The sequence below is a fragment of the Chenopodium quinoa genome, unplaced genomic scaffold (assembly GCF_001683475.1).
Source record: "Chenopodium quinoa cultivar QQ74 unplaced genomic scaffold, ASM168347v1, whole genome shotgun sequence".
Classification (NCBI taxonomy): domain Eukaryota; kingdom Viridiplantae; phylum Streptophyta; class Magnoliopsida; order Caryophyllales; family Amaranthaceae; genus Chenopodium; species Chenopodium quinoa.
The window spans coordinates 2655627-2671966 of NW_018744582.1; the positions used below are offsets into that span (position 1 = coordinate 2655627).

The 16340-nt window shown below is 36.1% G+C and overlaps 1 protein-coding gene and 1 pseudogene across 1 annotated transcript; one reads left to right on the top strand and one right to left on the bottom strand.

Annotated features, from left to right (window-relative positions):
- Positions 1–302: 302 nt before the first annotated feature.
- On the top strand, positions 303–8894 carry LOC110699353 (protein RETICULATA-RELATED 6, chloroplastic-like). Its single transcript, XM_021876875.1, has 7 exons — positions 303–1032; positions 2469–2598; positions 3130–3660; positions 6081–6188; positions 6391–6936; positions 7619–7732; positions 8517–8894. The coding sequence occupies exons 1-7, from the start codon at positions 434–436 to the stop codon at positions 8658–8660; spliced, it is 2172 nt and encodes a 723-aa protein (XP_021732567.1). The 5' UTR covers positions 303–433; the 3' UTR covers positions 8661–8894.
- A 626-nt stretch (positions 8895–9520) lies between these two features.
- LOC110699436 lies at positions 9521–13264 on the bottom strand (annotated as a pseudogene).
- Between the last annotated feature and the right edge of the window lie 3076 nt (positions 13265–16340).

The window sequence follows — 16340 nt, forward strand, 5'->3', positions numbered from 1 at the left end:
TAGAGTCTCTTAAGTACATTAGGGAAATCCTTGTGATTACTTTGTAATTGGGATTGGGGTTTGTGAGAGTTGTAAGTGTGAGGCTTGAGAGAGTTCATCACATTGTACAAGTGATTCAGAGTCGAATTACATAGAGTGTGAAACTGCGATTGAGGGATCGTAGTTGGGTAACTTGAGTTCCTCACGGAACTTGAGTCTAGGCAGAATATTTACGTTTGTAATTCATCTTTACATAGTGAAATAATTTATTGCCTATCTCGAGTGTCTTCTCTCTTAATAGTTAGTTTAATTCCGCAAAAATTTTTAAGTCTGCGATTCACCCCCCTCTTGGAGTAGACATTGTTCTATCATCTCCATTTATTCTCCTTCCATTTGTTCACCAAGCTCTTTGAGTTGCCATGTGAATGTATCACTTTCTCTCTCCTCGCCATCAATGAAGCTTCAAGCTCACCGAGGCGTTGATTACACTCCACGGCTTCTCCATCACTCCGCCGCCAAATTCTCGCCGGAAAATTCTCAAATTCCGGCGAATAACCGTGTTTTCCGGCGAGTTTTAACCTCAAGATGCCGTTTAACTATCCGAAATTCGGGCGAAAACCACGAGAATTCCGAGGAAGTTAGCCGCGGAAGAAGAGGTATTATTTTCACACCATTGCTAGCTGTTGGCGCTGGTTTCCTCCGATCGGCGGTTGTTAAGGCAGACGAGAAGCTTCCAGAAGCGGCGATTACTCCGCCGCCGCCGGAGAAGAAGGTGGAGGAGATATCGTCGAGGATATACGATGCGACGGCGATTGGAGAGCCGTTGGCGGTTGGAAAGGATAAGAGTAAGGTGTGGGAGAAGGTGATGAATGCGAGAATTGTGTATTTAGGTGAAGCGGAGCAAGTTCCGATTGGCGGCGATAAGGAGTTAGAGGTTGAGATTGTGAAGAATTTGAGGAAGAGATGTGTTGAGAGTAATCGTACTCTTTCTTTGGCTCTTGAAGCTTTTCCTTGTGATTTGCAGGAGCAGCTCAATCAATTTATGGATGGAAGGTTGAATTCTCTATTTTTCTACTCTTAATTTATCATAATTTATGTTGTTACTTACTCTTAGTAGTATTATCTTGATTTTGTTAGTTAATTTGTTGATTTGTGAATGTTTTAGCTTTAATTTTGTTGCTTTGATTGAACTTATACGAACGGAACTTATCTTATACTGAGTATGAACTTATTGCAGTTTCGATTCGTAGTTATGTGTCCCTAACTCCCTGAATTGAACTCAAAAGTGTTGGACTTTTATCCTTAGCTCGTTAAGCCTTAACGGTGTGTTTGGATTGAAGGAGATGGAGGGAAAAGAAGGGAAGGGAAATGGAGAGATAGGGTATCTTTCATTTGTATAACAAATGAGGAAGGAAGGGAATTGGAGGGGAGAGAAATGGAGGGATTAAATTGTAGGAAATTGATCTCTCCAACAATGGAGAGATTTGGAAGGAAAACCCAACATTCTTCCCTCCCCTCCTCTTCTCCTCCCTCCCCTTTCTTTATCCAAACACAATGTAAATGAAACTTGTCTGAATTTAATACTGTAGAATGTATCACCATGATTTGATGAAGCTACCTACCTTTAGTAGATAGGCTCTGAACTTATTACAGTACATTGTAAATGTACTCGTAAATAACATGTGTGTTCTTTCTGTTTTCAATTTATGTGAGTAGGAATTGTGGAAATGGATTTGAGTTTCTGTTGATTTGTTTGGATTATAAGAGAACTTTCATTGTTTTTCAAAAAGTTTTTCCTAGTAGTTAAGATTTTGCTTGTCGATACATTAGGTCTTGGATAAGGTTCTTCTTTTTCCGTTGTGTTTGTTGAACTGACCTTTGAGCCTCAAATGAATTAATAGTTGTCTTTCTGGAAAATTTACCTACAAAACCCTTGAAATTTAAGCTTGGGGACTTGCTACCATAGTACTATTCCTTGATGAGTCTTTGGAATTTAGGTGTTATGGCAAATGGCTTTTAGCCTGTTTTTGAAATGGTTTTTGGCTTTTAGTTTAATATTTTGTCTAGTAGTAAAAAAAATTATGGCAAATGGCTTTTGAACTAGCTGATAAACTAACTCACGATTTTACCCTACTAATAACTTAATAATACAGTACTAACAGCTGGTCAGATAAGTAAATTGCACGGGCCAACATGTGTAACTCTAAACCTGAGATTCCGTAGAAGGCCATATTGGGTGGTGGTCAATACTTTAGAGGGTGACAAATTGGCTATATTTGTGCTTGTTGCCGAATCAATGAGCTTAGTAAGCAGTCTTAAAAGTCTATTATAACACTCATAAGTTTCAGGTTGTTGTAGGGTGTCAACTATCTGCAACCCTGGAGCTCATTGTGCTTTACATGATCTATGAAATTATGCATGAAATTGGTCTTCCAGTTACATCTTAGCAAGAACTCCTATTTCTGAAAAAATTGTGAAACATTTGACAGGATAGATGGGGACACCTTGAGGTCTTATACAGCACACTGGCCACCTGAGCAATGGCAGGAATATGAACCTCTTTTAGGTTACTGCCGTGAGAATGAAGTTCGCCTGGTTGCTTGTGGTGCTCCACTTGAGGTGCTTTTTTTTTTTTTTTTTTTTTTTTTTTTTTTTTTTTTTTTTGTACTTGTGTGTTTGGGATAATTACATCATCCAAGAGCGATATTTTATTTAATGCTAATATACAATTGTTAAGACATCATGTAGTACACTAGTACTGCAAATGTTTGATGTCTCTGTGTAAAATGGGCCTTAGGATATTATGAAGCCATTTGCCTATTTGACATGCGTATTGTTTTCCTGAAATGTTCTCCTTCAACATCTTTTATAATCCAGGAAATTAGGTTCTGTATTGTGTTTCCTATCTCATGGTTTCTCTGGTTCTGTGTATCTGCTGTTGAAATATGTGGTCAGTGAGCTTTTACTCCTCTCCTCTCACCCCTACTCTTAAAACAAAATAGCCAAATGAAATTACAGTTATTATTTTTCATAGCTGCCCAGATAATGCTTTCTTTTGGATGTATGTGCTAAAATTGTTACCAAATCCTTTCTCCTTTTAAATTTATTTTCCAATTTTAATGGTTTTAAGCTTAATTTTGATACAACTAGGTGATGAGGACAGTCCAAGCTGAAGGCATTCGTGGACTTTCAAATGCTGATCGTAAAAAATACACTCCTCCTGCTGGTTCAGGATTTACAGCAGGCTTTAATGCCTTTTCTCGAAAATCATATAAGGATCCGACTTCTTTAAACGAGGCCTTAACTTTTGGTCCAAGCTCATATCTCTCAGTACAAGCTAGGGCTGTTGAGGATTATACTATTGCTCAGGTCATTCTGCAAGCAGTGACAGATGATGGTGCTTCTGGGTTGCTTGTTGTTATCACTGGTGCAAGTCATGTCATTTATGGACCTCGAGGCACAGGAGTTCCAGCAAGAATTTCAAAGAAAATGCAAAAGAAGAACCAAGTTATTATGCTACTCAACCCCGAAAGGCAATCTATGAGAAGAGAAGGAGAAGTTCCTGTGGCCGATTTCTTATGGTACTCTGCAGCTAGACCTTGCAGTAGGAATTGTTTTGATCGTGCTGAAATTGCACGTGTTATGAATGCTGCTGGCAGGAGAAGAGATGCACTTCCTCAGGTAACTTGTTCTTATTGTTATTACTTCAAATGGGTTGTCTGCTTGACCGCTATTTAATACATTTAAACTCAGACTAAATAATTTGACCTCTTACTTTGGTTAAGCTACTTTTGTTGAATGCTCCCTGATTTTAGTTGTTGATATTTAAGACTTCACACCTCTTCCCAAGAGAAACATCCACCAGGAACTTGTATGGCTAACTATTTTTCAACCTCGAAGAGAAACAGGTCAATCTGCAATGGTCATTATCTGTTCTTTACTCACTTATGGTGTCTGACTGTCTGTAGTGATAAACCCTTCTTCTTTAATTACTGGGGTGCCTGCAACCCTCAAATATTTCTAGAACTCCATACATTGGAACTATGTAACAGAGTAGTGGTGTCCTGATGGGTACATTCCCATGAGAAATGCAAAGTGGTTCCATGCTTTGCAGGCATAGTAACATATTAACAACCTTGCTATGTGTGATATTCTGTATATTAGTTCCATGCTTTGCAGGCATAGTGACATATTAACAACCTTGCTATGTGTAATATTCTGTATATTAGTTATAACAGTCCTTAAATTACCTACATTTGAATTTTTCTATCTATGGATCATCACCTGCTAGAATGAATGTCACCCTTCAAAATAAGAGGAAAATTCAGTGGAGCGGAGTGATTTCAGATACTTGAAAAGAAAATTAATCAATTAATCAATCAAAGCCTTAATCCCATAAGTGGGGTCGGCTACATGAACCAAAAGTGATTATTCCGTATAGTCATCCACAAAAATCTTCCTCCTCCATTCCTTACGATCAAATACCTCATTCTCATGCAAATCCATATGCTTCATATCCTTCCTAACTCCTTCCAACCAAGTCAAGGATTCTTGTTATAAAAAAAACCCTTTATCTAAATTCTTGTTATAAAGAATTAAAGCATCAAATGTTACATGATGGCAGTCAGCTTACAAATGTGAAACATTAGCTTCCTTCTGTAATAAATAACTTAGGAGGGGAACTTTGGGAAGTCTAGTATTATTAGGTTAGTAGATTTTAGCCTTATTATAAATAGAGAGAGGGAAGAAAGAATAAGGTAGGCAGAAATTTGGTGTGAACCTTGAGATAGTTGTGGCCTAAAGCCATTGTTGGAGAGTTATGAGCTAAACCTATCGTTTGTAATCCTTCCACCATCATCAGTCAATACTAAAGCTTCCATTTATATTTATTCTTCATATTCAATCAATTTACAAAAAATAAGATTATATACTCCCTCCGCCCGTAGTTATGTGCAACAAAGGACATATTTTCGAAATCCTAGGCAAAACTTTTAGGGGAGTGTTAATTGAGTTTTGGTGGTTTTAATTAATGAGAGAGAAAGGTAAAAATACAAAATTACCCATATGATGATATATATAAACTAAACATTTAAGTGTTGAAAAATAAGGGTATATTTGGTATTTGTAGTGTGAACACAAATATTTGTAGTGGGTTTTAGGTAGTGGGTAATAGGTGGTGGAGGGGACCACTAACTAAAAAAGTGGGTAATAGTGGGTAATTAATAGTTAAATATTACCCAAAAAGGAAAGAAAAAAATTTGTTGCAAATAATATAGAGCACCCGCATGTAAATGTTGCAGATAATTGCGGGCGGAGGGAGTAGTTCACTCAAAGAATCGGTCTTTTCCTCTCTATTTCCTGTTATTTGTGTGAGTTAAGTTAGCAGTAATTCCAGTTCATTACACCTTGCAAAATCAACATTGAGATATTTCATATATTGAGTAACTCAAGGTTTTAGTTGACATCCTGGAAATGTACAATAGATTTTATTGGCTATCTGTCTATCAATGTCTTGGGAAATCAATGTAGGAAAGGAGATTTGCGATATCTTAATCAACATGTTTCAGAATTCTTCTCAATTGAAAACATGTTTTGTGATATCTTAATTAACATGTTTAATAAATCCGTAATTAAAGAGACTTGTGTAATAATTTCTTTTCAAATTATTTTCTATAAATAGAGGATGCATAACAATGTGATGATTAGATCTGATAATTTATTTATTTATTTATTTATTTTTATCTTGCTTTCTTCTTGACATAAAATACGACAGTATTTGTTCTTGAGTTATCTTACAAACATTAAATAAAAACTTCTTGTAGAAATTAATTGTCTCTTTTTTGTATCTCAAAAGTTTTATCATTTCATCCTCTTGTATGATTTGTATCTTTATTGAAAACCATTATGAAATTAAACTACAAGGAAAACGATATTATCATCTGCATAGAACAATTATCCAGTCCTCTAGTTTACTAAAACCCAAATTTGTATTATGTTTGCTCTCATCAAGTAATCAAGAAAGTTTTTAGCAATAAGTATCAAATGTTTGTTTCCCTAGCATTATTCTTTGACCTGATCAATGGTCTTAAAATGCTTCTCAGGATCTTCAGGAAGGACTTGATCTTGGTCTCGTGTCTCCGGAGGTGCTACAAAACTTCTTTGATTTGGAGCAGTATCCCATCATATCAGAACTTACTCATCGGTTCCAGGTAAGCTAGTTGTCAGAATGAATGCTTAGTTGCTTATCCTAATTTCAAAATGCATAGAGCTCTTTTCTTTATTGTTACAAGATTGTTTATTTTCAAAGGCTACATATGACTTAATTTTGTTTGGGAGGGAGGTTGGGGGGTGGGGGGAGTGGAAAGATCCCTAAGAGGTGACCTTATCATAATGTATATACTTTCTGTGCAGGGTTTCAGAGAAAGATTATTAGCAGATCCAAAATTTTTAAACAAATTAGCTATTGAAGAAGCTATATCACTGACAACAACTCTGATTGCACAGTATGAGAAACGGAAAGAAAATTTTTTCCTGGAAATTGACTATGTCATTACTGACTCAGTCAGAGGAGCTGTAGTTGATTTCTTTACTGTTTGGCTTCCAGCCCCAACCCTTTCCTTCTTATCTTTTGATGAGATGGGTTCATCTGATAGTATGGATTCTCTAAAGGGTTTGTTGGGATCCATCCCAGACAATGCTTTTCAAAAAAATCCTGTGGGGAAAAACTGGAATCTGAATCACCGGCTTGCATCAGTGGTTTTTGGTGGGCTGAAACTTGCTGGAGTTGGATTTGTATCAAGCATTGCTGCCGTTGCTTCTTCAAATATCCTATATGCATTACGTAATTACCTCAATCCATCTCTGGTCACAAACCAGAAGATAAAAAGATCACCAATCCTGAAAACTGCTGTTGTCTATAGTAGCTTTCTTGGAACATCAGCAAATCTCCGATACCAGGTAAATTGATCTTTGGCTAATTTAATTGTAGTCATAACAACTTTGATTGGTATCATGCAAATATTGTTTGTTGTTACCTTATACTTCTAATTGCATGCAAGGTGCAATCTATGTACCATCTCTTGGTAGCATCGTTGATGCTGCAAAGGTTTGATATTTATAAAAAAAACAGTTTTTTTTACTGCATGTCTGCATGCAAATACCATTTAAATAAATTTACGTAGGGCCTCCTCGTATGCCAATGGAGGATTTATCTCTTTCATCTATTTGTTAAAGCTCATTGTGTGCGAGCTATGTAATTAGTAAGGATTGCTTTGGAAAATTATATCATCAAATACTGGCAATTAAACATGCTGATCCGTACAAATTACTAAATACTCCATATGCCATTTAATAGATTTTATGAATTACTGTAACCTTTATCTGAGGTCTGTGCAAGGAAATAAAGATGTATTTTTGTAAAGTAACTTGAGTTGCAAATATTTTTTTACTTTTTATAAATTATTATGTCTGATGCATTGAAACAATGGTCGTATAAGTCTCATGACTGTTGATATTAAGCAGGAAACTGGCTTTACTAGTCCATGATAAGGAAGGAGAAGAGTCGTTGTGATTTGTGATTCCCTTTACGTTAGCATTATGCAGTTGTGATCTGTTACTAATTTTAGAATATTTGCTGCAGATTATTGCTGGTGTAGTTGAGCATCGTATATCTGAGCTCCTACCTTCTCAAACGCTGCTTGTAAACATGCTATCCTTTTGTGCAAGGGTAATAAATTCCTATTGGGGAACCCAGGTTAGCTTGCCATTTCGTTATCACTGCTGAACAGTATTCCCATTCATACTTTTTAGCTCACTCTTGTCTGATAATGAATAACTGGGAATTCGTATATCTTTCTTTTGAGCTTGTTTAATCTACTCAATAATACTTCATGAACTTACTTTATATTTGAGTCCTTGACACTGTTAATTAGTGTCGATTTGTCAAGCTCAGTCATATTTTGGCACAAAATTTGAAGCAAACACAATGAGTGTGTGATATATAAGCACAAGTTTGTATATTGTATTCATTTAGATATATCGTTTAATGTTCTTTTTAAGTGTATTGTTGCTGCATGAAATCCATTTGTTCAATTTAGGGTTTGGTAAGATGCAATTAGCTTTTGTGGGAATGATCAATTTGGCAAATGAGATTTGGATGCTCAAAGACGGCTCATGGCTCTGAAGTTTAACACAGATGCTTTTCTATAGTGTCTTGCTTAATAAAGCTATTGTTATTATCACTGCATATTGCTTTGCTGCCAGTGCAGAATTCTGCCAACACTTTGTTACTTTATCCATCTCATGAGTGGGTTATTTTGAAATTACAAAAGAATAGAGGAGTATTCATCTATTCCATAGTCATATACTCACATATACAAATAATACAATACCTTGTATACTTCATTCCAATGCAATTTTCAACTATATTTGGGATCTCAAATAATACCATATTCTTTTTTTTTTTTTACTAAATTTATGAATTGAACGGAATATCAAATAGTTCCAATGTTTATGACTTTCTTTTTTAAACTCTGCAGCAATGGATTGATTTGGCACGTTATACTGGGCTGCAGACTCGCAGTGTTGAATCATCTCCTGATGTTTCCGATTCCGTTGAAGCTTCTTCCATCGAATGCAGTAGCTCAGATGAAACCAATGTCAATGACATTAAAAATCAGTGAGCTTACATTTGACATTTGATTGCATTACTATTTATACTTGTATGTAATACATGTGCTGATGCCTAGGTTTATAGATAACAGGGACAAAGCAGATTTTTTTGAAAAAAGCAATTCCTTAGTTTAGGACTTTTTTGTATGACATCACACTAGGAGAGTGACATGTATTACTGTATAAAAATGAATATAGTTCGCTGCCATATATATATCAAAGCAGCAATTTCCTGCTTCGGTCCTCCTTCGGTCCTCCTGTCCTCTCTTTTCATATTCTCTATAGGAATCCCAACTTTGCACTAGGGTACCCTATGTGATTTTCAAGTGTTCTATTTTGCTTATGAAGTTTAAATTGTACAGTTTGCTATTCTAATATTGATGATCATCTGTGTGATGTCTATGTCATTCTGTTGGCCGTAGTTTCTGTAAAAGGCAGGGCACTAATTTCGATCATACTCATTCAGATGGGTGGTAGGCGTATGGACTGAAAGGTCATTGAGTTGCTCAGTTTTATGAGAGAGATTACGCTTATTAGGAGAAATTGAGGTCACAATGACGGTGTTATGATTAAGGCAGATTTTTTATCCCTTTAACAATTAGAAAATTTATGTAGTGTTCCTGCAATTTTTAGTGAAGCTGAATTGACTTGATCAGTTGACCCTATCACTGTCTACTTAGGTGCCATGAGGTCTTCCATTTCATTGATATATATGCAACTTTGAGGAACTATTAACTCAGAAATTTTTTGAGATAGACATTTATACAGATTTTAGATACAACCTAGACATCTACAAGACAATATCCTATGCTACTTCAATCTAAAATTGGGATTAACCTAGGACCTATTTTTCCTAATAGGATTTGTGAATCTATCTATAGTAACTGTCCTTCATCGGGCTATTTTCACTGTCTATTGAAATTTCTACCGATGGGTTATGGTCACTTACTCTCTCAGTAAATGGCTCATCATGTACATACATATCCCTATTTTGTGGCACTTGACCAGTAGATGTGTTGATTTTTCCGGTCATCTTTTGTTGATGTACAACCAACACGGATGCTGTGGTTTTAGCATCAGGAGAGGCAAGTAAGTCACCGATTACACCGAGCTCAGGACATTCACTCCATTCATGGAGTCCAAATAGAAGCGGGGAGTGCTGATGGCTTCTTCCCACAAGTATTAGATCATAGCTATTATCCATATTTCTAATAGATTCAGCCAACCCGACACCATCTTTTACCAATTTTTCCTGGTACATGAACCGCTCATTTCCAGAGTTAGTCTTCTTATAGAACTCAATGGTTTCACTTTCGTGCTTTCTCTCTCTTGATGTATCCCGGCCTAAGAGAAGAAAACGGATGACTGTTACTGCAACTCGCTCATGCTTGACCATTCTAGCTCCGTAGGCTAGTGATTCTATGTCATCTACCCCTCCGATGAAGAGCACGGCAACACGATAGATTGACTTGTGATTGAGAATTGACGAAGAACCATCTATTGGACCTCGGTCAATGAGAATCCCGAGTGAGCATGGAACACACTCAAGTAGCTTAAGGTTCATCTCCTTAATGGGCCGGTTCACTGCCTCCACTGTGCCATCTATAGCCCATTGTTTGTGAAATGGCAAGATTATAAAATTGGCTCTCTTGTCAGCTGCCACCCTGCATACATCATCATGCATGGCATCAAAGTGAGACATATTTGTGTAGACCTGCACTGAGGCTTTGCCTTCATTTTGTCTTTCATATTGCTGGAAAGCATTGGAGATTTGGTTATTACATGAGCTGGTTGGCTCAAGGGTTCGCTGGGGCCTGTAGGCTAAGAGCATGGGCGCTGACTTGCCTATGACTTCTATTAGGATGACAACTATGACTAAAATAGGGCTTCCTTCAGAGCACCTGAGGCTTCTAGAACGTCTACTAGGGTAGGGACATTGTTGTGTTGGTGAACACACACCACCATTTTCATCTCCCTGTCTTTCTTGTGATGTTGAATGGTCATCCTCGACACTGGAACATATCTTCTTGAAGGACCATAAAAAAATTTGACAAGAGGAGATATTATTGCAGTCACTAATGCTGCAGAGAGTACCAGCACAGTGAAGTCCTGGCCTGATATTTTCTGTAGTTAGCAAAAAAATTGTGTTAGGCATGGAAACAAAATAACCCTAGATTGAGAATACATACTGTTATAGGTCTCCATGTCGAGAATTTGATTGGGTTCATACCTTATCCTCTAAGACCAAGTTGTAAATGATTAGCTCATTGATGCCTCTGGTATTCATCACGAGGCCACGCACGAAAGACTCTTTAAAAGGTATATCGCCATACATTGCTGGTATCATCACCGCTGCAAACTTAACAGCTACTCCAGCAAAGACGATTATTCCTGTCTGCCATGATTTCCTGAAACCAATACTGAAGATATCTGTCTTCAACCCACCAATGGCGAGAAATGTAGGATAAAGCAACCCGGAAACAAAGGTATCCAACTTTGAGACAACTGCAGCTCCAAGAGGTGATGAATTAGGTATAGCCAGTCCCAAAACTACAGGTCCAAGGAAGTAATGTTGTCCAACAATCTCACTTAACAGGGTAGATATAAACAACACTACAAATATAATACTTAGTTGCACCTCATTCACTCCTGACGAGGTTGAGGGTGCACTTTTGGTTTCTTTATATGGCACCAGGAACCGCAACAGGAGATACCGAACCATGACAACAATACTCACGATGAAACCTAAGATGGACATGATTGCTGCCATTGACCTTAGGAAGCCCTCTTCCTGAGTCTCAAAGTATGCAAACCCGAAGGCACAGGTGCTCAAAACAAGGAGGTCATAGAACATAGAGGTGGCCACAGCTAAGCGGCCCACCTCTGTGTTGAAGATCTTGAGCTCAGCCAAAAGGCAAGCAATGGCTGGGAAAGCTACTAAGGATTGGGATCCCACTAGTAGAGGTAAGGATTTCCGAAGTTCTGATTCGATGTTAACGGTATTCATGATAGCAATGGTCACAGATAGGGGAATGATTAGGGTAAAGATGAAGAGGGACATGCTTATTGAGAGGGCGATTTTTTCAGGCTTAAACATTAAGCTAGCATCCATCTTTACCCCAATAGAGAACAGGAAAAGAACAAGGCCAAAAGTGGATAGTGTTTCTATAATTACATTTCCTCTTTGAGGAAATAAAGTTGCTGCTACATTTGAAGCTTTCCCAAGAACTGATGGCCCTAGAATCACACCACCCTGCATTTCAAATCAGATGAAATTTTAATTTGGATAACTTCATAACTAGGTACAAAAGCATCATTTTGTAATGTAGTCTACTATGTGCTAAAGGCAAGTTCCGCGTGGCACAAGGTACAGATTTCGAGTTTGTGCACAGGGTTTTATGGTCATTTCACACTGGGGTAAACTATTTGTATCTTAAGTATTTGATTCAATTTTGCAAAAATGACCCCCTCCTCTCAAATGGGACCACTAAAACATTAAACGACAGAGAATAGAAACGTCCTTCACATCACCTATTGTTAACTTATTACGCACAAGCCTCATATGATAGCTCACATCTTACAATCTTTTTATGAACATACATCAAATATGACGGAACTTAATCAATAGCCCATTTTTAACCATCTCCTTCAATTCTACGTGAATTAGTGACTAGAGCGTCAAAGGATTCATGTGGTGCATACTAAAATCACACGTACGATAAACATACACATTGATGCATCTTTCAGATGTTGTCGTGGAATCGAAAAGACTTACAAGAATTTGACATACAATGCTGGATTGTCCAAGGGGCCTAAGGCAAATCTCGGCAGCTTTAGAAGTGAGAGATATCAAGATGAGTTGAGCTAAAAGAAGTGGAACGCTTGAACGCAAAGGATTCTTGCCTTCCCACATACCATGAGAATTGACCATTGTAGGGTTATTGCAATACATTGATCTGTTTGCAAACGTTTCCATCTCCATCGTAATCAACAATCATATCACTAGCTAATAATTGTTGCCTTTTCTTTTTGTTGGTTTTTTTTTTTTCTTGAATATATGATTATGTTATGGGAAAATTAGAGAGAAAAAGAAAAGAAAAGTGATAGTTTGTCTTTGTTTTTTTTTTTTTAATGATCAACTTTTTCGGGGAATGAGGTGCATGAGAGATTGAGAGTAAATAGAGGGTGAAGGAACGGACATTCTGTTGAATCAAAAGAGTATGATTTTTAAATTTTAATACATATAATAAAGTGGAGATTTTTGGTTAAATATAAGGAGTAATACGGAGTATTTCATAACACGATATATTTGTTTGATGGATCATGAAAAATTTCTTTTACTTTGGGGGCCTAAATATGTCAAGATTCAAAAAATTATCGTACTGAGGGGGCCTAAATATAAGGCAAATTTATACTTGTGGCTATATGAGAATGGAAAGCGATTAAGAAAAGGTGGGAGAAAATTACTAATTCAACTTGCCCAGTTTATTTAGTTATTATTTCGAAGACCAGTTTTAGTTATTGTATGTGCAAATAAACATCAACTTTTATATATTTTTCCTTTTAAATCCTAACTTTATGTACCATGAACCATAATAATATGAAAATATTATTCTTCTTCTATTTATATTTACTCTTAACACAGTATTACATCTAGGGGTGTTCAAAAATCGGATCGGTCCAGACCGAAAAAATGGACCGGACCGGATCAAACTAACCGGTCCGGTCTCCGGATCGAGAAATTTATATTTTCGGTCTGGTCTCCGGATCGAGAAATTTATTTTTTAGGTCCGGTCCGGTCCAAAACCCTATTAAACGAATCGGTTTTTTGCTTAAAATTTAACATAAAACCTTTAATAAAGATTAAGATTATCCTTAATAAACTTGGAAAATTTTGTCGTATGAGCTTTCTTATACTAAAATACAAAAAAAATACGTTAAATATTGTTTTTCCTTTATTTTTTTTCGAGTTTTCCATAAATTATTTAAATTTATAAAAAAAAATTATACAAATTCTAAAATCGGTCCAAATCGGTCCGTTCCGAGGTTTGGACCGACTTTTTCGGTTCGGTCCGGGTTTAGTCCTAGCTTAATCAGTCCGGTCTTTGGTTCTTAAAATTCAATTTTTTGGTTCGATCCGGTCTTGGACTGATGAACAGCCCTAATTACATCAATGTAATAAGAAATAATGGATCATCAAGGTAGGAATGGGATGATGCTTAGATTAGAAGACCAAGACTTTTAACCGACAAAGTATCCAATAAGCTAACCTACATGCTACGAGATCAACATTTTCGTTAAATTCATATTCTAATGTACTACCTCCATTTTATATTATTTGCTACGATTTGATATAAAATATGTGGAAAAAAATATATAAATGTCTCATCATATCAAATAATTTGAAACGGAGGTAGTAATATACTCTGTAATTTTTAATTTTTTTTTGAGAAAGGTTGATAAGGTGGAAGAACTGTAAGACAAACTACTACACATTACTATTAAACCAAATTAAATGCAGCGCAGCCTCTCCTGCAATTTGGTGAGTCCGATGAACACGCTGCATGTCTGCCTTATAAATACTACATCGATGAAAAGTGGACCCTAGGAATTTAATCTGTCGAATCAGCCAAAGTAAATTGATGTCCCTACGGCCGTCACCCCTTAGGAGAGTAACCAGATTATAAGAATCAGTGAACACAAGTGACGACGGGATGTTAGCATTTGAAGCCCGTTGTAAGCCGTACAAACAAGCCAAAGCTTCGGCGTGCAAAGATGAAGTGCAGAATCCATAATTAATTACTCCTCCTATTAATCCGATCATCTAGAGGATATGTATTGTCAAGACACCAACCCATTCCTGCTCTTCGTGTGCCTTTGAACCACGAACCATCAATCTGTATCTTCACCGAGTCCAGGCCTGTATGAGTGATCCGTAAATGTGCCACATAAAACTTAGGTGGGGGTAAACCAGCGAAATTAACAGGAGAGGGAGAAACCTCCAAAGTTGACTCCTCATCCAAGAAGATAGAATGAGTATGTAGGATATCCAAAATTTACAAAGCGATTGGCTTAACTGAATCAGGAGAGAAAACCCTATTATTCCTAAATAACCAAAGCTCCCAAAGAGTACCTTGAAGGTGCTAATATGGGGACTCAAAATCCTATCTATACTAATTAAAAGTCGGATAAAGAATTGGATCCAATCTGAGAGAGAAAGGACTTCATGTAATTCTGAGTGAATGCCTAAACTTCCACCCCGCCACTCTGTAATTTCTTTAAGCTTATGTTTAAAAGCAAGTACAGTAATAAGAATTAAGAAATCACTTTTGGGACTACCAGAAAAAAAGGAAAAAAAATAGAGAGAAAAGAAAAGAAAGTAGCACAATTATTTAAATGGGGCGTGAGTCATTAAAAGCAGTAAAAATGAAATGTGTCATCTCTGAGATGGATGAGGTTATGGATTAGAACAAAGTTAGAATGACGTGTTACTCATTAATCAAGTACTGTAATACATTAATAATACTCCGTAGCATTCAGCCCTTTTGTTTCTTCGCACGTGTCGGCTGCTCCCTAACTAAAGGTCACTAACTCATCGCCCACTGCTTTTTAGTTTTTACGGAACTTTCCTTTTTTTGATTGCTTAATTCAACAGGCTTTATACACTTTTCTCCTCTTCTGTATTCCGTTATCTCATCCTTTCATGAGTATAGGGTAACAGTTTGACATACACACTTATAAATGTATTAGTTGGCTATAAATATACTTCGTATATAATCATGTTATGCGGATTATATTAATAAAGTTAAAAAATACAGTATAAATTTTGATACAACTATATATTTAACAACATATTACACAATAATATTTGAATTATATTGTATATAATTGTAAGAAATTTTCATTTTACAATGAGTCTGATTTAACACTCAATAAAATAAACACCTTTTCCAATAATCTTTTTCCTAAGATTAAGATATCCAAATCATAATCGATTTTGTATTTTTCAAACTAGACATGATTAAATTGAGCAGTCTAAAGGATGTTTTGTATTTAATTGATTTTTTCTTATAAAACTTATGAAACATTTAAATGTATTAGGATTTAATTTTTTAAACCTTAACCTGAACCTTAATAACTTTCATTTGAACTAAGTTTAATTATTTTATTTTATTTTTTTTATGAAAAAGATGAAAAAAAGATTAACAAAACAACATCCAATTATAGGAAGAACGCACTCGTACAATCTCCTTAAAATTAAGGAAGTGTTTAATTCATGAAGTATAAGCACACTATAACTTTCATCCAAATCATAACCATTATGTACTTATTCATTTATTTTAATCAGGCAAAAGCTAACGAACGTCCTAGAGGCGTTGGATAAGATAATTAAAAGTAGAAATATAACTTAAAATTAACATTAATTACACCAATCACGCGTGATTTTGACATGCATTCTCAAATTAATACTGTATTTGAAAATATTTTAAAGGATTATCCAACGCCCCGACGCATTTGTTAGCAAGAACCTTTTAGTTAAGGAAAATGCTATACATAACCCTTAAGGCTACATATAAGCATTAAATACATACTAGAAAGTCGTATAAAGTTAGATAATCATAAAAATATAAACACTAATTACATTGATTTACGCGTGTTTTTATCATAAATTTTCAAAAGTATATTTAATA

Coding starts and splice junctions, on each gene's coding strand:
- LOC110699353 (XM_021876875.1), top strand. CDS start 434: ATGAAGCTTCAAGCTCACCGAGGCGTTGATTACACTCCACGGCTTCTC. Junction 6,937..7,618: donor CAGCAAATCTCCGATACCAG/GTAAATTGATCT, acceptor TATTTGCTGCAG/ATTATTGCTGGTGTAGTTGA. Junction 7,733..8,516: donor ATTCCTATTGGGGAACCCAG/GTTAGCTTGCCA, acceptor TAAACTCTGCAG/CAATGGATTGATTTGGCACG.